The following is a 25,848-nucleotide window of genomic DNA, read 5'->3' on the forward strand; positions in this document are numbered from 1 at the left end:
AGCACACGCATGCCACAGTTATCAAGGTCTTTTTTCTTTTTATTGGCAAAGTAAATATATTTTTATGAAGGACCAAAGAAAATATATATAATTGTAACATATGTACACCAGCTTATAGATTTTATTTCCAATTTACACAATGTTGACATGTTATTAAAAGATCTTCTGTAGAGGCACCTATGTACATTTTATTTACATACATTCATAGGATGTGAAGTAAACCTCTCAGAACAAGCTAGTTCATTTGATATTAATTTCTAGACAAAATAAGGAATGCGTTTCTAAATCAGGGTTTTGGGAGGCTCTACCTAGCTCTTCCACACGCAACGCAGCGGCTCCCCTCTCCTCTTGAAGGTGACCCTGGAGGCTGCCGTCTGGATTTGTCTGGAAACAGGATGAGGGGCTGAGCCACACCGGTACCGTCGCCCTGGGGCAGACCTGCATCTGTCCGTCTGCCCTGCAACTTAACTCAAGCACATGCACTGCCACCTCGCTGAGAGGGGGCTTGTCCCCCAATCCCACATCCACCCGGAGGCCAGGTCCTGCACCCCACAGCTCCCCACCGTAGCCTCCAGGGGTCAGGCGAAGGGAGGCGTCTTGGACAAAGCCACGCTCACACTCCATTGCAGCCCCGGACGTCTGGCCTACTTCCTTCTTCCCAGCACGGCTCCCTCCGGGAACTGACATTTCGAAACTGCACACGTCTTCGGCCCCAGCCATCGAGCGCTAGCCCTGGCCCAGGCGGGGAGCCCAGCGGGAGAGCGGCCGGGCCGCAGGAAGGCACTAGGGCCCCCAGGCCGCCTCCGGGCTCCCCCAGGCGGGGGCGGGTGGAGGCCTGGGTCCGCATCCCCGGGCCCCAGAAGGTGGCCTGGAAGACGACAAGTCCCTCTGAAGGAGGCCAATAACTTGTTGCTACAAAGTACCGGGCGGGGCAGGTGGTCGGGCGGCTCCGGCCCGGTCGGGGTCAGGGCCGAGGCGCACGGCTGCTGCGGGGGAAGCGGTGCACCTTGACATGCTTGGACAGGTGGTCGCTGCGCGCGAACTTCTTCTCGCACACGGGGCACTGGTAGGGCTTCACGCCCGAGTGCGAGCGCCGGTGCCGGGACAGCTCGTCCGAGCGCGAGAACCTGTGGGACAGGGCGGTGAGCGGCCGCACCACTGCAGCCCCCGGGGCCGGAGCGCTCGGGGTCCGCTGGGAGGGTTGCTGTCCCCCCCTCCCCCGCTGCCCCTCCGGCCCCTCCAGGGAGGCGAGAGCAGCCGACAGCAGGCCTGTGCCCGTGCTGGGGCCTGAGGGCCGCTGGTGACCCCACAGGCCCCCGACTGCAGGTGCACCTCAAGCCCCCCTTACACCAGAACTTGGGGCTCCTGTGAGTGTCCGCACGGGCAGCCCTCCCCCGCGAGAGGAGACAGGCCCGGGGACGAGGCCCCTGCCCAGCCCTGCAGGGAGCTCCCAGCTCCTCTGTCGCTTCCGCCACGGAAGAGGAAGGGCCCTCAGACTTGGCCCCCACGACCCCTGGACCCTACTTTCCTAAAAGCTGGGCCCCCTGAGATGTCCCCAAGCAAAACTGCACCCCTGCGAGGTGTTCCTGAGGGTTTAAATGGTTTCCCTGCAGCCTTCCTATTGTGGCCCCCACCAGCGTGGGAGCCCAGAGGCCACTGGGGAGAAGCAGCTGCTAGGGGACCCGAGCTGACCACAGGGCTTAGCTGTCGTCACTGACTTCAGGCACTCCAGGCTCTCCCCACTCCCGACCCTGGGCCAGGCAGTGAGACCCCACCCTCCCTACACACGCTCTCCTCCTCTGTGCTCTGCCTACACGACCTGCCCTTGGCCTCTCTCACTCCAGGACATATGCACGTACTGTTGTACTGTTCCCTGTCTGGAATGCTCTTCCCGCCGACCCATCCCTTAGAGCGCAGCTCAAATGTCACTTCCTCAGGAAAGCCCTCCAGGACTGCATCCCATCCTCAGCTCCCATGGCACTGGGCACTTCTCTTTTCTGGCCCTGGCCACTGTTGCAACTTCAGTTTTCAACTTTTTGATGAATGTCAGTCTGTGCCACTAGACCGTCAGCTCCATGACGAAAGACATACACGCCATGGCCGGCCCAGTGCCAGCGCATGGTAGGTGTCCAGTACATGCATTTATGCGAAAGAGCGGACACGGCGGCGCCCTTGGGAGGATAGAAGCTGTCAGTCAGTCCTCTCCTGCCCCAGAACACACATGCACACGATGCACACTGCGTACACATACATGCCACACGTGTGCACAGCATGAACACAGGTGCACGCACTCACACGTGTGCACACCACAAAGATGGATATGTGAACACGTGCACACGTAAGGACATGTGAACAGGAGCACCCGGCCCAACAGCCCTGTCCGTGGGCCACGCGCGAGGTAGGCGACGTGGCGGCCCGGAGCCGCTGTCCCCCACCCAGCCCAGGCCGGGACTGGCAGCCCACCTCGGGCCTGACCCTGTGTGTGGAAGCCTTGGTCCCACAGCCTGCTGAGGGCCAGGACGGTCCAGCAGCACTAGCCCAGGGAAGGCTCAGGTGGAGGGCAGGAGGGCCTCAGCACCAGATGGGGAGCCCGGCCCGGCGTCCCTCAGCCCCTCCGGTGCCAGGGTCCTGCCCCACGGTGCGATGCGGCCAGGCTTCTGTGCTTGGAGGCTGGCGCTCCACCTCCCATCCCAGGGAGCCAACCGGGGCAGGCAGAGAGCAGTGCTCTTGGCTACCTTTGCCAATAAGGAACTGGCCCGTCTGCCAGGTGAGGAAACTGAGGCTCAGAGCAATGAGTCCCTGATCCAGGGTCACCAGTGACAGAGCAGCCGAGGCCAGAGCGAAGGTCCTGCACAGCGCCCTGCCTGCCCTGCTCCCCGCAGAAGGCCTGGCCTCCTCCACAGAGCCGCGCCAGGTGGCGTGCGCCACTGCAGCCCCGTGCAGGCGGGGAGCGGCATCAAGGCTCCTGGCCGTCAGGGCCCGGGCCACCTGCCCCCAGCGGAGCCAGGCCTGCCCCAGGCGAAGGCTCCAACAACGCACCCTCCCGGCCAGGGAGCCGGGACCGGCCTCCCTGGACCGACGCCAGCACAGCGAGGGCTCGAAGGGGACGAGGGGCTTGCTGGGGTCCCAGAGCCGGTGGGGTGGCCAGATGGCTCAGGCCCCCCCACCCCAACGGTGAGCCTGCGTGGCCCTGAGCAAACTCGCCACCTGTCCTGGGCCTCAGAGTCCGTCCTCTCCCGTCCAGTGAGGTCCTTGGGATTCCTGCCCACCTCCCAGGACTTGTCTCAGAGGCCAAAGTGGTGACACAACGGCCACAGCGGCCTCTCATCAGGGGGGTGCTTGGGAGGGGCAGGTAGCCGAGGGACATCCAGGCCTGAGAAGAGCTGTTCCCAGACACACACCCCCTCCTCTCCCTGTAGCACAGGGGCCCTGAGAAGCCCCCCGCCGCACCCCCCCACCACCTTCTCCCATATGGCAGCCGTCACGGGAAGGGGCCAGGTGGGCAGGAAGCTCTGCTACCTACTGCCTGGACCACCCGGGCACGTCACCAAGCTCTCTGAGGCTGCTCCTCCTGGACACAGGGAGGGGCAGACTGGCCGCAAGGACCGCGAGGGTGCAGAGGCCAGGAGCGCGGAGGGCGATCGCTTGACGGCTGTGAGCTGGGCCCTCTTGAGTCACGACCATGATCGGTGCTGCTGGGGTGCAGGCCAAGGAAGCGCAGGGGTCCAGAGGACGCTCCGGAGCCGCCCCTCCGTCAGCCAGGAAGCCACCGCTGTGCACGGTCAGGCTAACGGTGCCCCAGGGCCATGCAGTGCGCGACCTGCCCGACGGCACTCGGGCTCTGCGACCGCAGGGAAGGGTCGTGGCAGCGGGGCCGCAGCTTCGGATGCTGTCCCTGGCTCTGCAGCCTCAGCCTGCCAGCCTCCTTCTGGGCCCTCCCGCTACGTGGGGCTGCTGGACGTCGTTAGTATCCCTATTAGCTGCGGCAGGAGAGCACTCTCTGTGGATGAACAGGACTTCCCGCTGCACGGAACTGCGTCCAGGAGTGAAGCAAGGAAATCTCTGGGAAGGTGGCAAACAGCTCTTCCTGGATGGTGAGATCCAGATAGGGACAGTCTGGCCCCAGCCCCTTCCAGGGCGCCGGAACCAGGCCACTACGGGGAAAGAAGAGGGCATACTGGGCTCAGGACCAGACACCGCAGGAAGGGGCGGTTGGTGACCTGGGCCAGTGATGACCTTGGGGGACGCCATTCACGGCCCAAAGGTGTGCAGGGCAGGGCACAGGACACGACGCCACGGCCAGAACCAGCCCCAGAGGAGGAAGGGTCAACTGCTCGCCAAGACCACCAGGAAGAAGGGAGGGGTCTGGGGGCGGTGAGCTCCCCACACGGAGGGCAGGCCTGGCTCAGGGCGAGGTCCACCCCCCACTGGAGGTGTGGAGGGGGCTGCAGAGACATCCTGAGGCTACAGGCGGGCTGAGGGCCTGGCTCTGCCACGTACCAGCTGTGTGACAGTGGACAACTTCCTGAACCGCTCTGGCCGCAATTTCCCCCTCTCTAAAATGGGACGACAGGCTGATGCCTACTCGTGGCCTTGCAGCACGTCAGGAGCTTTTGTTTCGCTGTTGTCACCCCTCCGCTCTGTTCTCCCGGCCCATACGCTGAGGCCTGGCAGCTGACAGCCTTGGGGAAGAGATGACTGACATTAGGTGCCCAGGGGGAGGGAGAGGGCCTGGGGCTGCATGTGGGAGAACTGTGCTGGCCACAGCGTGGGTGGGTCGTGCTCTGTCCCGGCGGGCACATGACTTGATCATTCTGGACTTCAGCGTCCCCCTGTGTAAAATGTGATGGTGCCGACACATCACGGGGCTGTTGGGAGGCCTCAAAGAGCCCGTGACACGGGAAGGACAAAGCCAGAACCATCGCAAGACTGACGACAGCTACCACTGAAGGAGACCCCCGGAGACACGGGGCACAGAGAGGGCCGAGCACGCCTGCGCTGCGGAGGGGAGGCTGGCGAGCAGACCGTGTGCCCGTGGGCCAGAATGAGGAGTTTGGACAGGAATCTGAGTGTACCAAAGTAGGCCTAAAGGCCAGAGTAGGTAATGAGCCCCCCGTGGAAGGAAGTATGCAAGCAAGTATGGGGATTTGTGGAGGGAATTCCAGCTCTGAGAGTCTTAGAACAGTGCCTGGCATTCCGTGAGTGCTTGTGAGCTGGTGACTGTCATGTTATCCCCTGTCCTGCCCCGACGGAGCTGCCCCAAAGCCCATCTATCCTCCCACCCAACTGCTGGAAGGACTCCCTCCACCTCTGTCCCTCAGCTGGAGGCTATGAGCATATTTAAGGGACACTCACGTCACGTGCACATTCCCAGGGGTTCAGGATCCCTGAAGACCAACCGGGGAGAAACAGCCCTTCCAAGGGGCGGGCGCCCTCAGCTTCCGGCCAGGCAGTGCGTCTGCCACATGTGACACCATGAAGGCCAGACCCAGACCTGGGAGAAGCCCCAGGAGTGGCTGACGGCAGGGACGGCTCCCAGGGGGCTCCGGGGAGATCTCACTGTGCCAGGCACCCACCACGCCTGCCCCTGCCGAGGGGGTCCTGGGCAAGACCCGTGCAAGGGCTCAGACAGTGGCAGAGCTGAGTCCCCACCATACAGCTCCTCCCATGGGGAACTCAGCCCCTCTGAGGCCACCGTGCCGGGGCTGAGTCCGCCCCCCTGTAAAGCACTGTGGGCTGAGTGTCCCGTCTGCTCTCTGGGGCAGCCCAGAAGGGCACAGGTCCTCTCCTCCTGGGGAAGCGGGCTGGCGGGTGGCCTTGACCAAGACCACACCTTCCCGCCCTGCGGCTCCACCCAGCCTCACTCTGAGCGGAGGGGCCCCTTCCTAACAGTCAGCAGTGGCCGGGGACGGTGGCCGGGAACGTGAGGCTGCCCCACGTCTCCACAGCCTAGCCCCACCACGAGGAGAACGCAGGCCGAGCCCTGAGTCTTGGGTGCCTCTGACCCGGAGTGCTGCCCCCGTGGAAGCCGGGCCAAGCCCCTTCCGGGTCCTTCTCACACCCTGACCTCGTATGAGAGCGACCGCACAACGCCTGGGAAGGGGCGCTGCTGTGCACCCCTGCACGCACAGCCCTGGCAGGCAGTGGCAGGGAGCAAGTCCTCACTTTCCAGATGGGAGACGGAGGCTCGCCCAGGGGACCACTGGAGGGCAACGGTGGGAGCGGCAGATCGGGGGCTGGGGCTCCGACCTTCGCCACCAGCTGCCCCACCCCAGGCGTCAGGACGCCCTCTCCTGCAGCTGAGCCCCTGCACGGCCCCGGGTCTGACCACTGAACACGGCACCCCGCCAGCCCACAGGCCCCACAAGCTGCCCCGTAAGTACACCCGGCCGGGAGGCGGGAGGCCCGCGGGGCTGGGGCTGGGGCTCTGGAAGAAGCCCTCAGGTCTGTGGGCGCCTTTGGAAAAGCCCCTTCTCTGGCCAGCTCAGCACTCCATGGCGAGGGGCCGCCAGCATCACATGCAACACTCAGGTCACAGCTCCCAGCCACGCCACAGCCTCGGCCAGCCGGGACTCTGCGGCCAGCACCTCTGCCCAGGGGGCCAACTCTCAGATGAGATCCCAGCAGGAAACAAAAGCTGCAAACTGTCCCCCGTGTGCTGTGTGCACCCACGCACACACACGCCCAGGGTACAAACGTGCCACGCGCACACGCACCATCACATTTGGTCACGCAGCAGAGACCCACGTGGAGACGGCAAGGTGCACACACGAGCCCGCACACACAGCCACACGCCCCTCGTGAGGTCCGGTTCTGCACACGGAAGAGCGTGCCTGTTGTTACACGCACACACACGTGCGCGCACACACACACACACACACACACACACACACACACACACACACGGAAGCTGCACCAGCCAAGACCCAGACTGTGTGGGCAGCACACGCACCTCCTGGGCAAGCCAGCTTCCTGCAGGGAGGGTGTCCTAAACAGGGGAGAGCCGCCGGGGGCACCCCTGAGCGTGTCGGCTCCCGACCTGCTGCCTGAGCTTCAGGAAAAGGTGGACGTGCCCTCCGAGAAGGTGGGCCCCCCGGGGGCCTGGGGGAGAGCCACAAGGGTGCCGCCCAGCTCGGCCTCCCATGGGCTGGGGAACCCTGGGCAAGCCCCCACCCCCACCCCTTGGAGAGCCGGTTCCCCCACGGTGCCGCCCCCACCCCCACCCCTTGGAGAGCCGGTTCCCCCACGGTGCCGCCCCCACCCCCACCCCTTGGAGAGCTGGTTCCCCCCACGGTGCCACAGAGTCGAGAGCCTGGAAGGAGTCTCCCGCCCACGGTGCAGCACCCCTAGTCTGGTCCTCGCTCTCCCTTGGCCTTTCTGGCTTCCCAAACCCACCGCCAGGTACCCCGTGCGGAGCACAGCCTAGGTGCCCCAGGACCCTGTAAAGACAGCTGGCGCCTCTGGTCGGGCTGTGACTTCTCTAATCTGATGCCTGGCTTCAAGTCCCTTCTGCAAAGTGGCGCGCCCTTGGGCAAGTTACTTAGCTGCTCTGTGCCTCTGCTTACTCAGCCGTAAAGGAGAGTAAGGGTGGTACTTACCCTTGGGGGCACCCCGAGGCACGAGGAGCGGTGCACAGGGCTGCAGCCGCCCTGCACTATTCTGAGCTGCCCCGTCACTACCATGAGAGCCCTTCTGTGTGGCCCAGCCCCTCTCCTCCAGCAAGGGCGCAGCCTTACCTGGTCACCGTGAGACTGCAGACCAGGGATCTGGAGGCACCAGAAAACCTCTGGGCGGTGTGCCAGCTCTGGCGCTGCCCCTGCCCACCCCTCTCTCCCCTTCCTAAGCAGCCTTATCTAAGGGTGGGGAGTGTGGCCTCGGCAGCACAGCCGGGAGCGTGGAGACGCCCGGCCTGCCGCCGCCATACTGACCTCCAGCCGCAGCCCGGCCAGGTGCAGGCGAAGGGCTTCTCCCCCGTGTGCCGGCGCAGGTGGGCCTTGAGGTGGCTGCTTTTGGTGTACATCTTGCTGCAGCCGGGGAAAGTACACTTGTGCATTTTGATGAGTTCTGCCGCCGGGTTCTTGGGGAACTTCTGGCCCATGAGGAGGCCGGCGGAGCCGGGCCCCAGGGGTCCCGACCCAATGGGCTTGGCGGCGATGGGCACAGGGGCGATGCGCACGAACTTGGAGGGCAGGTTCAAGCTGGAGGAGGGCACCGCCTGGGGCACCAGCGTGAAGGTTTGCCCCTGGATGTTGACCAGGAGCTGCGCCACCTTGACGCTCTCGGCGGCCTGCCCGGGGGAGACGGGCTCGGCGCCAGATTCCTGCTTCACCTGCACCGGCTGGATCTGCAGCAGCACGGGGATGGGGCCGTCGGGGGCGGGACCCCCACCCGCGCTCTGGCTGCCGCCCACACCGGCTCCCGGCGGGGGGGCACAGCGCTCTCTCCCACTGGCCCCAGGATGGAGGTAGCTCCTGTGTGGCCCGGCGGAGAGCTGGCCGCGGGCCTCCAAGTCCTTGCTGTTGCTTTCTGGGGCCTCCTTCACCCCTGGCTCCATGTTCTCCTCCAGAAACTCTTCGATCTCCTCCAGGGTGGGCTGGAAGGGCCTCGGGACGTCATCGGGGTCTCCCACAGGAAACTCGGGGAAGGAGAAATGCTCCCCCTTCACAGGTGCCGATGCTTTCCGCCAGGTCCCCCAGGCCATGGGGCCGCCGTTGGCCCCAGCGCTGCCACCACCGCCGCCGCCGCCCAGCGTGGCCTGGGACAGCAGGAAGTCCAAGATGCTGTCCTGGCCCTCGGCCCCGGGGCCGCCGCCGTAGCAGGAGCAAAGGGCTTGCGAGTCAGGGCTGGCACAGGAACAGAGGCTGGAGGCGTCACTGTCGTCCTCCGAGAGGGGCGAGGGCAGCATGTGGTATGCCCGTCCGCCGGCCAGCCTGTCACCCAGGTAACCAACGGGGTACTTCAGCGACGAGAAGGTCTCGTCCACTGGAAGCAAGTGGTCCACCATGCTGGCCTAGCCGTGCCGGGGGCGGCTGCGGAGAGGAAGGAGGAGGCCCAGTCAGGAGGGCAGCGCGCTCACCCGCCACCTTGGGGGCGCCTGACCCCACTCTGTGGCCGGCCACAGCCGCCCACTGCCGAACGTCTGGGTCCTGCGTCCATCCTGGCTCACGGGAGAACTCTGTCTGCAAGAGTGTTTTCTGAAATTGCACCACCTGTTTGCAAAAGTGCTCTCCAAGCCCATTGCACAACCCGGCTCTTGTGGTTGCACAGAGATTTTCCAGAACAATTCTGGGAAGGAACATGCGTGTGTCTGCAAGTGACTGGGTGTGAGTGCACGGGAGGGAGAGGGTGAGCGTGTGAGGAGGCCCTCGGCACCCCGAACAGCCAGGTGGCACCCCCGTCCAGCTGAGCAGAGTCACTGCCATCCCAAGGACAACCGACCTCAGCCTCATTCTTGCAGAATCACTGGAGGGGGCAGGAGAATGGCCACCTGCCCTCTGACCCCGTGCTGCTGCAGCTTGGGTAGGGTTTCCAGATTAAGCAAATAAAAATAAAGGCCACCCAGTTAAACCTGAAACTCAGATTCTAAAGAATGAGCAACTTTTTTTTTTTTTTTTGCGGTACGCGGGCCTCTCACTGTTGTGGCCTCTCCCGTTGCGGAGCACAGGCTCCGGACGCGCAGGCTCAGCGGCCATGGCTCATGGGCCCAGCCGCTCCGCGGCATGTGGGATCCTCCCGGACCAGGGCACGAACCCGTGTCCCCCGCATCGACAGGCGGACTCTCAACCACTGCGCCACCAGGGAAGCCCTGAACAACTTTTAATATGTGTGTCCAAACGTTAGATGGGGCAGGCTTATATTAAAGAATTATTTCATCTGAGATGCAAATATAACTGGGCAGTTTGTATTTTAATCAGGCAAGTCTAGTTGGAGGCAAAAAACTAGACGCCCTCACGGGCTGTTTCCCCATCTGAAGGGGGACAGCCCCCCACCCTCCAGTTCTTGGACCCCTCCTGTCTCAGCTGCCTGCTCTGTGAATCAGGGAAGGCAGGGACAGGCCTTCACAAAACGCTCTCAACGGGGCCGGCACCTTCCCCGGGGCTTTCCTAGCGGTGCAAGGGCCAGGCCCTGTGGCGGTAGCCCGAGGGAGCAAAAGGCACCCAGGTCCCAGAGCCCAGCTATTATCTCCTTTGACTTCACAACTGCCTGCTGCATGGAAAATAAGACCCCTTGGGCTGCACCCCGTGGATCACTCACCACCTCAGGAAGGCCCAGCTCACGCCCGTCTCCCTACTGGACCAGGGGCTCCATGAGGGCAGGCTGGGCCGTCGGGTCGCAGCTGTGTCCCCAGCTCCTGGTGAGGCAGCTGGTGCCCAGGAGGGGCTCAGAGAACGTCAGCAGAGAGGAGAGGGGGAAGCTGAAGGCCATGCTGGGTCCGGTGTCCAAGGAGAGTCAACAGTGTCTGGCTGTGACAGGGCCACCTCTGCGGACCTTTGTCCCCACCCAGTGACCATAGCGGGGTGTTTGCTGAGGTTGAGGAAAGGGTGTTCTGCACCCAAAGCCAGAGAGTCTCTGCTGCCTGGCATCACGTCTGTACCCACCCCCTTGCTTTGTCGCGAGCACCAGTCCTGCACCTGGCACCCAGCACTGCCCAATGGTCAACAGGCCCAACCAGGGGCAGGGACCTCCCAGAGCCAGGTCATCATTAGCGACCTTGGGCAAGGCCTCGCTCTCCCAAACCTCATTTTCCCATCTGTTCCATGCTCTGATGACCGTATCCAGGAAGCTAAGGCAAGGTGACAAGTTTGCACCCAGGGGAGTTTTGCAGGAGAACGTTTGGCCTTTTGGTTTTAAATATTCAGCTAAGCATTTAAAACTGGGAGTTTAAAAACATACACTATTCACCAAATCGGGTGCTGAGAAGGAATGAAAATGCCAGATAATGTGAAGAACAGAGTCCACACTCAGCCTGAGACCCCCCTCTCCCCTGTCGCCCACGCTGAGCTCCTGCCTCTGCAACTTACCAGCTGTGTGACCTTGGGCAGGTGGCACAACCTCTCTGTGCCATGTTTTGGATGGGGATCCTGCCAACTGTGCCTAGTTCCTGGGTTTTTGTACCACCAATGAGCTAACACACGCTGAGCACTCACTACAGGGGCAGGCGTCCATGCAGATGCCCGTCAGGACTAGTCTTCAGGGTTAGCCTCAGTGGGTGAGTATGTGGTCTTTCTGCCCCTCTGCTGTGATGCTTAGGAATCCGGGGACTCCAGCCTTCCTGGAACCAGGACTGAGGCGGTAAGGGGCAGATTGGGCCGTGTTCCTGCCCTTGAAACTCTCCCCTGAAATGTGATCACTATTCATGTGATCACATGAATATTCCATGATATTAAGGAATTACAGTTAATATTTTTAACTGTGATGATGTATTGGGGTTGCTACACACTTTTCAAAGGATGCCTTACATTTTAGAGATATAAACTGAGGTATTCACGGATTAAATGATACCAAAGAAATAGAGGGGGAAATAAATAAGTAGAGTAGGGCGGGGTAGGAGGAAACTTACGGATTCCCAAGGAAATGGGACCCAATCTCGTCCCAGCAGCCCAGCACCTGGACCCTGCCCATCCGCCCCAGACCTCAGCTCCACCTGCCCCGCTCGCACTGGCTGTGCCCCAAGCTCACCAGCTTCATGGCCTCAGGCCAGGGCCCTGGCTGTTTCCCCTCCGTGGACCCCTCTTCCCCAGCACTCTAGGATGGAGTACCTTATTTAGATCTCAGCTCATAAGTCACTCCCCGTGGGACCTCCCTGATCACCCTCGGTTACACCACCCCACATCGCAGTCTTCCTAACAGTCGCCACTGCCTGAAACTATCTTAGTTATGTATTTGTGTACCTCATTTTCTGTCTACCTCCCCACCAGAATATAAGCCGTTCTGACTGTTACCCCAGAGTCTGAAACAGGACCTGGCAGAACTTTGCTGACTGTGTGAAAGGGCTGGGGCCGGGGTGGGGAAGCAGCAGCCGACCGCCTGGGTCCTACCGCAGGGCTCATCGGCCTGGGTGGACGCAGGCACTGAGAGCCCAGTAGGGGCTGCGGGGTGCCGGGCGCCGGCCCTGAAACACAGCAGCACGTGGCACGGCGAGAGACGCAGGCTGCGTGCAGGGGGAGGGACGCCCTGTTCCGGACTCCGCCCCTCCCCGGCCCGGCCAGGCCTGCTGTTTATCCTCCCGGGGACACAGCGGCTGCAGGAACAACATGTAATTGATAACAAGCCCAGCGCCGGCCAAGGGCCTTCCATTGGGTCAGCGTGAAAATCACGGGGGCGGCGGGCGGGGGCCGCCCTTCAAAATAAGAGTCTCCACTCCCGCGCCGCCCCGCAGGCCCCAAAGTCGCGAGCCCAGCGTCCTCGCACCTGTGGGGCGGCGGGGCTCCCCACGAGCCACCCGGCCCTTGAGGGGAAGTGATTTCAGGGGCTCAGGCACTTGGGGATTTTGTCACCCGGGCCAGAAAACAGCGGGGGTGGGGGGAGGTCCACAGGGGGCCGACCGAGGGGAGAGAGAGCGAGCGGACCGTTGCGGCGAGCGGGGTGGCTTCCCCGCTCCGCTAACCGCGCGGGGGTGCGAGTTCCTGCCGTGTGACTGCGTGTGCGGGCCGTGGTGAGAGCCGGGAGGGGCGTCCGCGACACGCTCGCGCGTGGAGCCGCGTGGTGTCCCCGCGTGAGTGGGAACGTGTGTGGGAAAGGGGGCAGGGGGAGCCTGGGGCGCCGCCCGCGGGGCACCGAGCCCTCGGCCCGCGCCCCCTCCCGCGGGCCGGCTGCGGTGACCGACAGTAACCCCTCCGCCCCTCCCCGCCGCGCGCCCGCCCGCCCGCCCGCCCGCAGGCCCCGTCGCGCCCGCCATATGGGAGGCCGGCCCGCGAGACGCGCACGGACACGCGGGGCCAGGCGCCTAGGCAGCGGGCCAGCCGCGCGGGGAAAGTGCCGGTGGGCACGTGGGGTCGCTGACCCACCAGCCTGTCCGCCCCCGGCCCCGCGCGGGGCTACCCCGCTCCTCCGACATTTCCTCCGACGCTCACGCGGAGCCTGGGACAGCCGTGCGGGCGCCCGGCCTGGCGTGCAGAGGCCCGCCCGCGCCCCCCGAGCTCCCCTGCGCCCCGCCAGCCCCCTGCGCGCCAGGCCCGGTCCACTCGCGTCCGTCCTCGCCGCGCCGCTCCCACCTGAACTCGGCGCACGGCCGGCCGGCAGCCAGGCCCGGCGGTCCCGGGGCCCTGCGGGCTGCGCTGGGGGCGGCGGCCGCGCGTCCTGCACTCGCTCTTGGTCGCCCCGGCCCGCGTCGCTGCGGCGGAGCCCCCGCCGCCGCCGCCCGCTCGGCGCTCACTCCCGGGCTCACGTGACGCGGCGGGCGCCGCGAAGGCTCGCAGGAGGCTCGGCCCCGGGCGCGCGCCCCATTGGCCAGCGCCGCGCGTCACGCGCCCCGGCCCCGCCCCCCCCGGCCCCCTCCCTTCGCAGTGGACTCGCGGCGGCCGCGGTGTCCGTTCCCGAGGCTCTAGCCCGGGTGAGAACGTGGGGCTCCGAGAAGGGCCCACGCGGGGTGGGCGCCGCGGGGCAGCCCCGGCCCGACCCGCTCTCCCCGGCTCCCACCTGCAACCCCGAGCGGGCCAACAGGTAAGCCAGGACTTGTCGCGGACGCTGCTGGAGAGATGCGGGCGGGTGTCCGGCCAGGTGAGCCTCCCGCTCCCTCGGGAGAGCGCGCTCGCTGGAGTCCGCAGCAGCCCCTCGGGGACAGGAAGCACGAGGCGCAGAGTGAGCGGCCCGGGAGACACGTGAGCTGAGGGTGCCGCTCACCCAGCGCGCCCTTTAACCACACCTGTCGGATCCTCAGGCAACATTCTACAGATGAAGAGAAGGACTCTGAGGCCGTGGTCCTCCCAGCACACAGCTGGTAAGCAGGGAGGAGGGGTGAGCAAGCCCGTCCGTCTGCCCCGAGAAGGCATCTTCCGGGCAACCAGGATGGTGGGCAGAGAGCGCCTTCTACGGAGTTGCATCCTTTCCCTTCCTGGCTCTGGAGGCGGAGAGCGTTTCCGTTCCTCCCCAGGACACGGCTAGAACCGCAACTGATAGCCAGGACCTGTCCAGGCTCTCTGGAAGGCTGTGGGTCTGGGCTCCCAAGTACATGCCGGGCACTGGATCCTGCATCCCGGGGCCATCCCCGCGCACACAGCAGTGCCAGGGATGCAGCTCCTGCTACCACGAGGGGCCAAACTGGGGCTTGGCCGGTGGGTTTGGAGGACGCTAGCGTCGAGGATGATGATGATAATGATGCTGTCTGCACTGCCCGAACGTTCATGGAGGCCGTGGCCAGAAGCTGCAGAACAGACGGAGTTCACCCTTTCCTATAGAAGAGACAGAGGTCTGGAGGGTTCAAGCTCACTGCCTTGTCGCCTGTCATTGGTCCTTTGCTCCTCACACACTCTCAGGCCAGTGTCCCCCATCTCTTTGGTGAAAATCACACCGAAAAGTCAGAAGAAGCTTGGAAACAAAGACACATCCATAGCTTCAGCACACAAGGAAGCTTCGGCACGGGCTAGTGAGAAGCTGAGCAGAGAAAGGCAAGCACTGTATGGTCTCACCTATATGTGGAATCTAAAGCAGAAACAAAAACAGAATGATAGAAAAAGAGATCAGATTTATCAAAGGAAGGTGAGGGGTAAAATTAGAGGAAGGTGGTCGAAAGGTGCAAACTTCCAGGTATGAGAGAAGTAAGTACTAGGCATGTAATGTACAACATGATAAATATAATTAACGCTGCTGTGTGTTATATATGGAAGTCATTAAGAGAGTAGGTCCGAAGAGTTCTTATCACAAGGAGAAACACCTTTTTTTCTCCTTTTGCTTTTATTGTATTCGTATGAGAGGCTAACTAAACTTATTTTGTGGTAATCATTTCACAAAATACGTAAGTCAAGCCATTCTGTTGTACACCTTGCACTTATACAGTGACATATGTCAATATATCTCAATAAAACTGGAGAAAAAAAAAGAAACTGAAAAACAGCCAAGATGCTGTGTTACAACCTGAGTCAGATCATGTCCCTTCTTGACCCAGAACATTCCATGGCTCCCCCCTCACCACTGCCTTCAGTGCTCTACAGGGTCGGCCCCCATCCTGACCCCAACCTTCCCTGTACTCCTCTCCCCCTTGCTCACATCCCTCCCACCACAATGGCCCCTTGTGGCCCCTCCGACACACCAGGCACAATCCCACCTCAGGGCCTTTGCACTTGCTGTTTCTGCTGCCTTTGTAAGCTCTTCCCCCGTGGCTCTATCACCCGTTCAGATGTTACCTTCTCAGGGAGCCCTGCCTCGACCACCCAATCTAACATGTTCACACTCTCCCTAATGTTTCCTCTTTCCCTATCCTGTTGAATTTTCTTCTTGGTACTTATTCCCTGCTAACATATTATATATTTTAGATTTTGTTTCATTTGCTTTTTGTCTGCTCCAATAGAGTGTAAATTCCACCAAAGCGGTGATTTCTGTCCGTTTGGTCCCTTCATATCTCCAGCACCAAGCACACAGTAAGTGCTCAATTGTTGAATTAATGAATGAATTTCTGAAAGACTTAAAGCAAGCATGGTCAGCTTGAGAGAAATTAAACAGTGCTGAGGAATCTAGGCCAAACAGGTTGAGGAGTCGGTCACTGGCGAAATTAGGAGACCAGCTGTCCCCAAAGAGACCCAGAACGCCCCTGACTAGGTGCCAGGGAGCTGCTTTGTACAGGTGCCTCCTACCTGGCCCCTTCTCCCCCCCACTCCAGCACCACCTTGGCCTGGTTAAGCCCATTCATCCCTCAGATATCAGCTCCCCTTAACTTCCTTAAGGATGCGGTGCCATCTCACCCTTGCGTCCCACCCGCAGGCTAGCTCGGGGCTCCCGTGCCTGTCCTTCGTGGCACAGGGCCTGGAGTAGAGGAGGGGCTCCATCGACTTGGGTTGGCTGAATGAATGAGTGAATGAGTGAGTGAGTCGGTGCATGGGAACACTGGCAGCTCAAGTGCCTGAAGGTCCACCTGCCCGGCCACATGTAGCGCTTCCCCCAGGTCCTGTCAGGGTAGGGCAGTCTCCCGATGATGCGGGCAGAATCTGTTACCAGGAATTCCTCGCCAAGGAGAGGAGAAAGAGGCCAGGTGGTGCTCTTCAAAACAGAGGTGGTATACTCTTACGTGTTGATTGCCTGTCTCTCCCACTATCTGACAAGGTCCCTGAGAACATGGACTTGGGTTTTTTCTTCACTGCTGTGTCCCCAGAACCTAGGACACTTCAGAAATATCTGCTGAGTGAACCAAGACAGTCCCGTAAGTCTGTCGCACACCTCGTCCCTTCTTGGCGTCTGCTTCTCTGAAGATGAGAGCCACACAGGTACAACTTCGGGGGGCGTTCAAGCATTAACTGAATTAATTAGTACAGAACTTAGAAAAGTGCCTGGAACTGAGTACATATCTCTGACCCCCAGCCCCGCGGAGCTCCGTCTTAGGGAATTCATCCCCCGTCTGCAGAAGACCTCTGTGACCTTCATCGACCAGGGCTTCTAGGGTATTCTGAGAAGGCTATGCTCCCTCCGACCACAGGGCCTTTGCACCCACTGCTGCCTTTGTTGTGGACACTGTGACCCTCCTTCCCCATTAGCTCCTACTCATTCTCTACATCACATCTCAAATGCCACTTCCTCAGGGAAGCCCTCCTGGACACCTTCCCATGCTCTCCCAACACCATGTGCCTCTCCTTCAAAGCATCCCTCAAGCTTTGTCCACTTATGTGTGTGCTCGTTTAGTTCATGCTTGTCCCTCTGTGGCAAAGTCCTCACATACTCACTCTCCCCTTCCTAGAACTGCCAGTTCTCAGCAGAGCAGCGTTGCCCTGAAGAAAGCTTGCACTTCACAGCCTCCCTTGCGGCTGACCAGCAGGAAGTGTGGGCAGTGGCTCTGAGTTCCCTGCAAAGGGAAGGGCAGCCTCTTTCCAAGTCCTTCCTCTGTGCTGGCTGGAAGGCAGGATGCAGACAAGGGTGGGGAGTGACAGGTGCAAGGAATCCAGAGGGGTGGGGAGTGACAGGTACAAGGAATCCAGACCCAGACGGTGTCCCGGAGCAGAGTTGCCTCTCCAACATGGGCTTTCAGGAGAGAAAATTAAAGTCTCCGTTGTTTAAGCCCGAATTACTTTGAGTCTCTGTTTGGGAGACAGTTGTCCATCTGCAGGACAAGAAGCTCTGTGAAGATGGGGAACGCATACATCTTGGTTTCACAATATCCTCCTGCACGTGGAAGGGCCTTGATTAGTGTCTGACAAATGGATGGCTGAGCTCTTTGGGGGCCGGGTCATTTCTTTGTCATCCTGGTAAGCCCGCAGCACCCAGCTTGTGTCGGCGGGGGTGGGGGTTGGGGTGAGTGTCCAGTAGAACTTCCTGTGATGGAGAATGTTCCCTCCATCCCTGTTGTCCAGTAAGGTACCACAGGTGGCTGGTACCATATTGGACAGTGCTCGTGGAGCTGGCGGGGAGGATAGAGAGGATGTGGTGCAAATCGGCCCCTCCTCTAAGAGACCACCCAAGCTGGGCGGACATCTGCCCTGACCCTGACACAAGGCAGAGGGGCTTCGAGGCCCTGCTCCTGGCCCTTCGGAAGGTCGTGTTGAGGCATCACGTCATGGTGGCGGCAGAGCCAATCACAGCCGCCAGACCTTCCTCGTCACCCGGTTCCGGCCGACTCACCCACCCACCATCGCGGCCCGGGAGGGAACTTTATCTGCCTCCCAGCAAGGGGTCTCTAGCAGCCTGACCAGGTCCTGGTTAGACCCACGACATGCCGAGCCTACGCTGGGCATTTCACAGCCACATGCTCTGAGACGGGGCCCACTGCACGCCGGGCCTGGTGCTGTGACGCACAGGCCAGTCATGACTGCCTCAACTCTTTGCATTTTACAGAAAAGAAAGCTGAGGCCAGAGAGGTAGAGCAACTCACCCCAAGTCACACAGCACACGCAGCGCAAAGGCAGAGCTGGAGCCCACGCCTACCTCGCTCCAGGTGCTGTTGCCTCTCCTGGTCTCTGGGCTGCCGGGCTCGGCTGCCGGACGCTGTGCGTTCCTGCTCTACCCACCGCGCCTCCCAGTACAGATGGATGCCGCAGAGGCGGACGGCAGGCCCACACCACCCTGCGGTCCACCTGGAAGAGCGGCTCCACTCACACCCCAAAGTGGTCAGAGCAGCATCTACACAGTCTCGGTGTCCCAGAAGGGTGTTCTCCTCGAAGGTGGCTGCCGCCCAACCACCCCCCACCCCCGGCAAAGAGACAGAGGAGGAAGGAGTCCTCCTGGGAAATAGTGTAATGGACGCGCTGGCTGGACGGGGCAGGAGCCCCTGGGCAGAGGTTCAGTGGGCAAGGGCAGGAAGGGGGCCCAGCACTCTGCTATGCTCTTGAAACACGTGATTTTATTCAACCCCCATAACTCCTCTCCTACTAGGTCCATTTCACAGATGGGAAAACAGAGGCATAGAGAGGTCACTTACTCAGGATCACACAGCCAGCAGGAGGCGGTGCCCCTGTTCCACCAGAAAATAACAAAGTAGTGGGAGTCTGGGAGGTCTGCTGCTTCCTGGAGAAGGCTTGAGACCCTGGGGCTGGGAGGGCAGGGGAAGGATCTAGAGAAGTTCCCTAACAAGGTGGGGAAGGGGTGGGGGCAGGAAAGGGCTGAAGCACAGCTCGGGCAGTGACGCCTGGCACCCACCCATCCCAGGTCTTCTGTCACTGGGCCCTTCCTGTCCTCGCCCCGCAGCTTGGGGGAGCCCGCTGTACCCAGGCTGGGCGAGTGAGGACCAGAGGTCATGGCTCTGCAGGTCAAGCAATGACCGTCGAGCCGGGCTGAGCCAGGACACTATGGGGCGACAGGACGGAGGTGGCTCAGAGACTGGAAGCAGCAGCGTCGTGAATAAGGGGGGTCTGTCCTGCTCCACACATGGAGACCAGGCTCCCCGCACTGGGCGCTGCCCTCCCACCTGGTGACTCACAACCCCCTACGTGAGCCCTGGCCGCTGGGAAGGGGCAGGATGAGCCGGGAGCCCAGAGACCTGGGTTGGTCCCCACCCCCCATGGGTCTGTTTTCTCCTCGGCACCGAGAGTTTGGCCAAAACCACCTCTGAGGGGTTGTGTTGGGAGGACTCTGAACCCACAGGTCTTCTAAGGCAGCTGAAGGACTTGTGAAATCGGGCTGCAAGCGGCTCCCAGACCTGGGGCTGAGGCCCGGAGGTGGGCGGGTGAGGGGCGACTACGGCGCCGCGGGGTGAATCTGTGACACAAGACCAACCACTGTGAGACAGGAGCTGTCAGAGAACCAGAGAGAGCTCCCGAAAATGGGAAAACTTCAGCACCTTCACGAAAACCCAAGTGAGGCTGATCTGCAGAGTGGACACCCCTGAGAACCAAACTGAAGGTCAGATGGAAAGTGTGGAACTCCACAGCTGAGCTCAGGGTGCACTGGGCGGCAATCGGGTTCACGTTCAGAAGCAGGGGCAGGTGGAAACCGCCCCCGCCCCCGCCCCCGCCAGGCCCGGGCCCTCCTGGCGGGGCGTGTTGACGGGGTGACGGGGTTAATGAGTCACTCTTGCCCGGCTAAAGTCCTCCAGGGTCAGCGTGTGCGTTTCAGGCCAACTGAAGCCTCACCCCCCATCCCCACTCCCCGGGTGCCCGTCCTGAGCTTGCAGGGTCACTGGCTGTGACCCGTTCAGGGCAAACAGCAAGGAACCAAGGGTGCGGCTGGGAAGTGACTGCCGAGGGGCACAGGCCGGCGACTTCCCAGAGAGGGGTGTCCGCGCAAGAGTCCTGGGCTGCCCTGAAGGCCAGAGTCGGGAGGGATTCCTCCTCGCTTCAAACCAGTGAGGGAAACACTGGCTCATGTGAAAAACAGACGTAAGCAGATGTGGAAACGGCCTGTCCACGCCAAGGGAAATTTCTAACCTCACCACTTGATCAAAGAAACACAAATTGAAACAACATACCCTTTCATCCAATTGACATATAACTTGAAAACATCCAAGGATGTTATAACACTGTTGCAAAGGGGTGAAATTGGAACGTTCCCTGAAAGCGGCCTTATATTACATACAGTAAGTCTCCTTTTAGAACCTGATCGCAAAGAAATGACCAGATTTGCGGTCAGATTTATGTACAGACTCCTTCTTCCCAACAGTACTTACAGTTGAGAAAAATGGGACACCAACTAAAGTCCAACAAAAGGAAAACTGATAATGAACTATGCCCTGTCCGTGCAGTGGAATATCATTTATCTATTTCAATCAGGTTTTTAAAAGACTATCATCTCGGGTTCGTGCCCCGGTCCGGGAAGATCCCACATGCTGTGGAGTGGCTGGGCCCGTGAGCCATGGCCGCTGAGCCTGCGCATCCGGAGCCTGTGCTCTGCAGCGGGAGAGGCCATAACACTGAGAGGCCTGCGTACCGCAAAAAAAAAAAAAAAAGACTATCTGATGAAAGTTAAAGTGAAAAAAAGCAGGATGCAAAACTCTATAAAGGAATTACTCTAGATATGATCATGTAAAGAAAAAACATATTTGCAGAAAAAATTAGAAATAGATATCAAAGTATTTACAGTGACTGTTTTTAAAAATATTTACTTTGGAGTGATGGAATTACAATTTATCTCTTTTTAGCATTATCTCTTTCGCTTTTCCAGATTTTCTATGATGAATTTATATAACTTCTATAACCAGAAAAAAATATGGTTTTGTTGAACGTCTGTTTGTGCAACTTAGTATGTTATTTTTGCAATAGTTTTTTTGATTAGTATAAAAGTTAATGCTCTTACTGCCCAAAATATCAGGAAATACAGGCAAGCATAAAAAAAGAAAAACAAACATTCATAATCACATCATTATTGACATTTCTTGCTGTATTACAAAAATGGAAACATATACTGCTTTGGAGCCTTTTAAAAAAATGTGGCTAAAAACACGTAACGTAAAATTACCATTTTAGCCATTTAGGTGTACAGTTCAGTGGTGTTAAGTGTATTCACATTGTTGTGCAACCATCACCACCATCTATTTTCAAATTTTTTCTTCTTCCCAAACTGAAGCTCTGTCCCATTGAACACCAACACCCCATGCCCTCCCCCAGCCCCTGGTACCCACCCTTCTATGAATCTGACTCCTCAAGGGACCTCATATGAGTGGAGTCACACGGTATCTGTCCGTTTATGACTGGCTTAGTTCACCAGGCAGAATGTCCTCGAGGTCCATCCGTGTTGTCGCATGTGTCTGAATTTCCTACCTTGTCAAGGCTGAAGAATACTACCTTGTGTGTACAAACCACATTTTTGTTCTATTCGCCCGTTGAGCGACACTTGGGGTGCTTCTGGAGTCTTTTTAAAACAGAACAATAGATGTGTACTTCTTTCTACGCCAATAACGATAGATTAACAGCTGTCATTTAAAAGAATTGCCTAGCGTTCCGTACAGGTGGCACCATCATAATTTATTCCGTTCTTGAGGGACATTTATGTAGTTTCCGGTTTTTCACCGTCCTGTACAAAACTGCGAGAAATCCCCCCCCGTGTGCACGTCTTTGTCTCCTTAGCCTCCTATTTCTTACAAATAAATGTGAAAAGTGAGATTTCTGAGTCAAAGGGATTTTTAGCTTTGATATTTGTGACCAAGTCATCCTCCAGAAGCCGCGATCATCTGGACCCCTGCTGTCAGTGAGCCCAGCTCTTCATCAGCACCGAATAGCATCACTTTATAAAAAGTGACAACTTGTTCGGTCCGTTTTTGCCAGTGTGACAGTTTTTTTTTTTTTTCCAGGAGATGCCGTTGTTTCCGTCCGCATCCCCCGGATTACTGGGGAAGTTCGGTGTGTTTGGCGTGTGTGACGGACTCTCAGCGGAGACTGCCTGCTTCCACTCTCCACTCTCTGGAGCCACGTGGAGCTCTTTCTTCCTGGCAGGTATAGACACCCGTGTGGGCAGGTGTGTCGATCTCGTGGTCACATATGTGACTTCCGTGCCCCTGGAGTCGCAGGATTCCCTGATCTGTGTAGCCAGGTGCTGTCGTGGACTCTGCCTTTGGTGTCGTGTCCTTGGGGACCATGTGCAGATTTTCACACCTTGCCTGTGCACGGTCCCAGGTCACCTCCCTGCACTGTCTTGGTTCCGTGTTTCCATCAGCCTCTCTATCCTGACGGGGACGTGTGAGGTGGAGCCCCGGGCGCCTGCCCGTCCCCCCACCCCCCCCACCCCCGCCCTTCCCGCGTCAGCACCTCCCGCCCCTCCCCCCACCCTTCCCCCGTCAGCACCTCCCCCGCAGGGCTGGGCTTTCATGATCCACCTGTGGGAAGAGAATGACTCTCCTTCTCTGATGGATGAGGCTGTCCCAGAGGCCTTTGCTTTCAGAAGAGGATTCAGGAGCGGCTACCAGGTGAGGGGGCAGACGCTGGCATTTCAGGCACTGCCACGGTCCCAAGTGACGGACAAGCCATCGTGGGACAAGGAGCCGCTTATCCACGGCCACAGCACCAGTGCCACACCCCGCCCGTGATTCGTGGTGATTTATTACCTGCGTCAAGCCGCCCATCAGTCTCGCAGCAGGTCCGCTGCATTGCGTCCCTCCGTCCTCCAGCCAGGCGGTGCTGCCTCGACTTCCACGGTCAAGAGGACCCGCGGCGGAGGCGGATGGGGGTCTCCTGGTGCAGGGAGGGTGCGGAGGGCACACGGGGCCCAGGGCACGCAGGGGGGGCCGCAGGTCTGATTCCAAGGGCCCTCGAGCCTCCTCTGAGTCCCAGCCCCCATCCTGGGTTGGCGAGCATGCCAGGCACCCTGGGAGTACAGGGCCACAAAGCCGCCCTGTCCCGGCAGCACTCACAGGCGTGTACTGAGCACTTACTGTGTGCCCAGAACTATCTGGGGACAGTGCAGTTAACTGTAGAGACCAGGGCCTACCTCCTGGGAGCTTTTATTCCCGGGGGATAAGGCAGGAGACAGGTAACTACAGATGAGGAAAAATGCTAGGACGGTCACTAACACACAACAGGTCTTTGTGTCCTCATGGAGATTCTGATGAAACAATGTCTCGTGATAGAAAAAAGAAGACAGGGGGAACCTGCTTCGGGTGGGCCAAGCTCGGAGGACCTCTCTGAGGAGGTGATGTTGGAGTGAGAAGGAGCCCTGGGAAGAGCAGACGGAAGGGCAGTCAGACCAAGGGAACAGCAGGTGCAAAGGCCCTGAGGCAGGAACGGGCCTGCATGTTTGAGGCACTGACAGGAAGCTGAGGCCTTGAGCCAGGCAGACGTGGGGGTGAGGTGGGGCCTGTGGAGAGGGAGAGGGCAGGGCAGGGGTCCCCAACATTTGGCATCCACAGTAAGACATCACCTCTGGCTCAACCAGCTTGCAGGTTGCCAAAACAGTCCCCTAACTCGGGCCTCTGCTGTGAGTGCTGGTGATTTCTATTCCCTTCCCTCTGCTAATCTCTCTCCTCCAGTGTCATTAAAAGAAGGGAGAAAAAGAAAGGAAAGAAATTCAATGCAGTCAGTTACCCTCCCAACCCCTAATTTAACCAACACCCTCGTGGATGGTAATAAAGAGTTTTGTCTGTGTTCTCGTAGCAGGAGCGGCCCACTGCTGAAGCAAGGGGGAGACTGGCCCAGATTCAGGTTTTCAGAAAGACTGTCCCACCGTTGTGGGCAAAAGGGCTGTCGGGCGTAGGGGTCAGCGCTGTCCCTGATGTCCCCGAAGAACAAGAGGGACACACCCGAACGGTGTGAAGTCAATGACAATGAGTTCACGACAGGGCTCCTGACAGAGGGCAGCAGGCAGCAGGGGGCAGCCAGGACCGTGGCAGGAAGGAGGGAATCACACTGCCCTCTCTCTGTCCCAGCCCCCCACTGCCTGCCGGTGCCTCCTATCGGGCGAAGCAAAGCAGACACTCAAGGTGAGGCCCGAGGGGCGCAGCCCTGCAGGTCAGCCTCCAGGACCGGCAGAGACCCCAGAAGGAGCGGCAGGTGGAGGGTGACCACCTGGGAGACACAGAAGTGCAGGGAGCCAGGGGAGAGCTGGCGGCAGCGAGGACCACGTGGTGGCAGCAGGGATGTAAACGGCCTTGAGATGTGGGCGGCAGGACCTCAGGACTGGCTGGTGGACTGGATGTGGGTCAGGAAAAAGTGGAATCTCCTCGTGGTGGCTCTTTGATAAAAACAAGATGCAAAACTGTGGTGGAGAGAGAGGCAGAGTGGGGTGGAGAGAGCAGGTTTCAGGGAGCACAGGCCTGGACCCGAGCCCGGCTCAGCACGCATGCTGTGGGCAGGGATGACACTCAAAGTCTTTACCTGCTGGGAGGCACAGGCCCCACTGGTCAGATCGGAGCAGAGCTGGAGGTGTGAGGTGGCCCCTTCCGTTTCGGGGCCACAGACAGCCCAGGGGTGCCAGGGCTGGGTGCAGGCCGCTGGAGTGGCTGGGAGTAGAGGACCCTGGGGGCTAGGAAGGGCTCTCTCCTCACAGTTGAATGTTTCCCTAGCCGGTCCATCCAGACCAGGGCATCCTGGGTACATCACCACCCATGGCTGCCATCTGGGTTAAGGTGGCTTATGCTGGGATATTCTGAAGACAAAGGCAAAAAACATCGCAGAGGCTGAGCTCAGCCTGGGGTGGCTTGCGGGGGACGGACAGCCGCCGCCCCCAGCAGGAGGGAGGAAGACACGTGGCCTCGTCAGCTCCCACCCAAGGAGTACGGGAAGGGGCAGGGGCAAGCCAGGCCTGGAGGAGGGACTTTTCCTCCATGGACACGAGTCAGATGTGTTTACCACCATCTCCATCTGCCAGCTGGAAGCGAGAGCGGGTCATGGATCCACTCAGGAAAGTGCTATCAGCATGGTTAGGTCAAAAATCAGAAAAGAGGATAAAATCAAAAGGGAGAGGAAAGGAAGTACGGCGCTCATCGCGGACAGCAACAAGGCCCGTGCATGAAACTTTCCTCTCAGGCTTGCGCTGAGCAGCGGGTTTCTTTGTTTGGTTCACAGCCAAGAGAGCTGGGAAGGCACTGTGCTGGCACTCAAGGACCCCCACTTCCTTCTCCATCTGCACATTGTACCCCAGAAGGGCAGCTCCCAGCACAGTCCCTCCCTCATTCCTGGGACTTCCATCCCCTGCGACCCCATCCCCTGGAACACCCATCCCCTGGAACCCCCATCCCCTGGGACCTCCATCCCCTGGGACCCCCATCCCCTGGGACCTCCATCCCCTGGCACCCCATCCCCTGGCACCCTGCAAATGCAACCGCCTCTGGCTTCTCAGCTCCCTCTATAAAACATCATCCTCTCCACTTGTTTCTGTCTCCATTTTACTGATAAGGACACTGAAGTCCAGGGATGGAGAAGGACCTATCCTGGCCACAGAGCTGGACCCCACACCCCTCTGTGTTGCCCACTCGCAGGCACTGTCCCCAGGGGCACCTGTGTGGGACAGAGTCTGAGGGAGGGGAGGATACTTGCGGGGGTGGGGCGCTCTGGGCCATGAGACTTGGGGTGAAAGGGCCAGAAAGGGAAGGCATCAGGGAGACTGTGTGTTGTAGCAACAAGGGCAGGCTCTGTTCCAGGGGCTGCAGGAGGGCAGCGAGCGAGACCAGCACGGTCCCTGCTCCTGGAAGTTCCGTGCATACCTGACCATGAACATGGGCCAGAGGATGAGGCTCGGCCGAGTGCAGAGCCGGCACGCGCCAGGGCCCTGAGGTGAGACCGACTGCGAGCAAGCCGGCGCGTGCGGAGCGCGGCCACCCGGGCGGGCCGGCCTCAGGGAGCGCAGTGG

The 25,848-nt window shown here is 60.0% G+C and overlaps 1 protein-coding gene across 3 annotated transcripts; it reads right to left on the reverse strand.

Annotated features, from left to right (window-relative positions):
• Positions 1 to 30: 30 nt before the first annotated feature.
• KLF15 (KLF transcription factor 15) lies at positions 31 to 14,677 on the reverse strand. 3 transcript variants are annotated; one of them, XM_079933035.1, is made up of 3 exons: positions 13,215 to 14,677; positions 7,929 to 9,179; positions 31 to 1,127 (listed from the first exon to the last, which is right to left on the reverse strand). In XM_079933035.1, the coding sequence occupies exons 2-3, from the start codon at positions 9,002 to 9,004 to the stop codon at positions 965 to 967; spliced, it is 1,239 nt and encodes a 412-aa protein (XP_079789161.1). In that variant the 5' UTR covers positions 9,005 to 9,179; positions 13,215 to 14,677; the 3' UTR covers positions 31 to 964. The 3 variants fall into 3 exon arrangements, with proteins under 3 accessions (XP_079789161.1, XP_079789160.1, XP_079789162.1); XM_079933034.1 differs by having other exon boundaries at positions 7,929 to 9,029; positions 13,215 to 14,676; XM_079933036.1 differs by lacking the exon at positions 13,215 to 14,677 and adding an exon at positions 10,255 to 12,797 and having other exon boundaries at positions 7,929 to 9,029.
• Between the last annotated feature and the right edge of the window lie 11,171 nt (positions 14,678 to 25,848).

The sequence above is a fragment of the Stenella coeruleoalba genome, assembly GCF_951394435.1.
Source record: "Stenella coeruleoalba genome assembly, chromosome: 10".
NCBI classification, from domain to species: Eukaryota; Metazoa; Chordata; class Mammalia; order Artiodactyla; family Delphinidae; genus Stenella; species Stenella coeruleoalba.

What these genes read in the sequence shown, in the direction of transcription:
- KLF15 (XM_079933035.1), bottom strand. Translation starts at nt 9,004, where the DNA reads ATGGTGGACCACTTGCTTCCAGTGGACGAGACCTTCTCGTCGCTGAAG. An exon ending in TGGCCGGGCTGCGGCTGGAG is followed by an intron (nt 1,128 to 7,928) that starts GTCAGTATGGCG and finishes CCTGTCCCACAG; the next exon opens with GTTCTCGCGCTCGGACGAGC.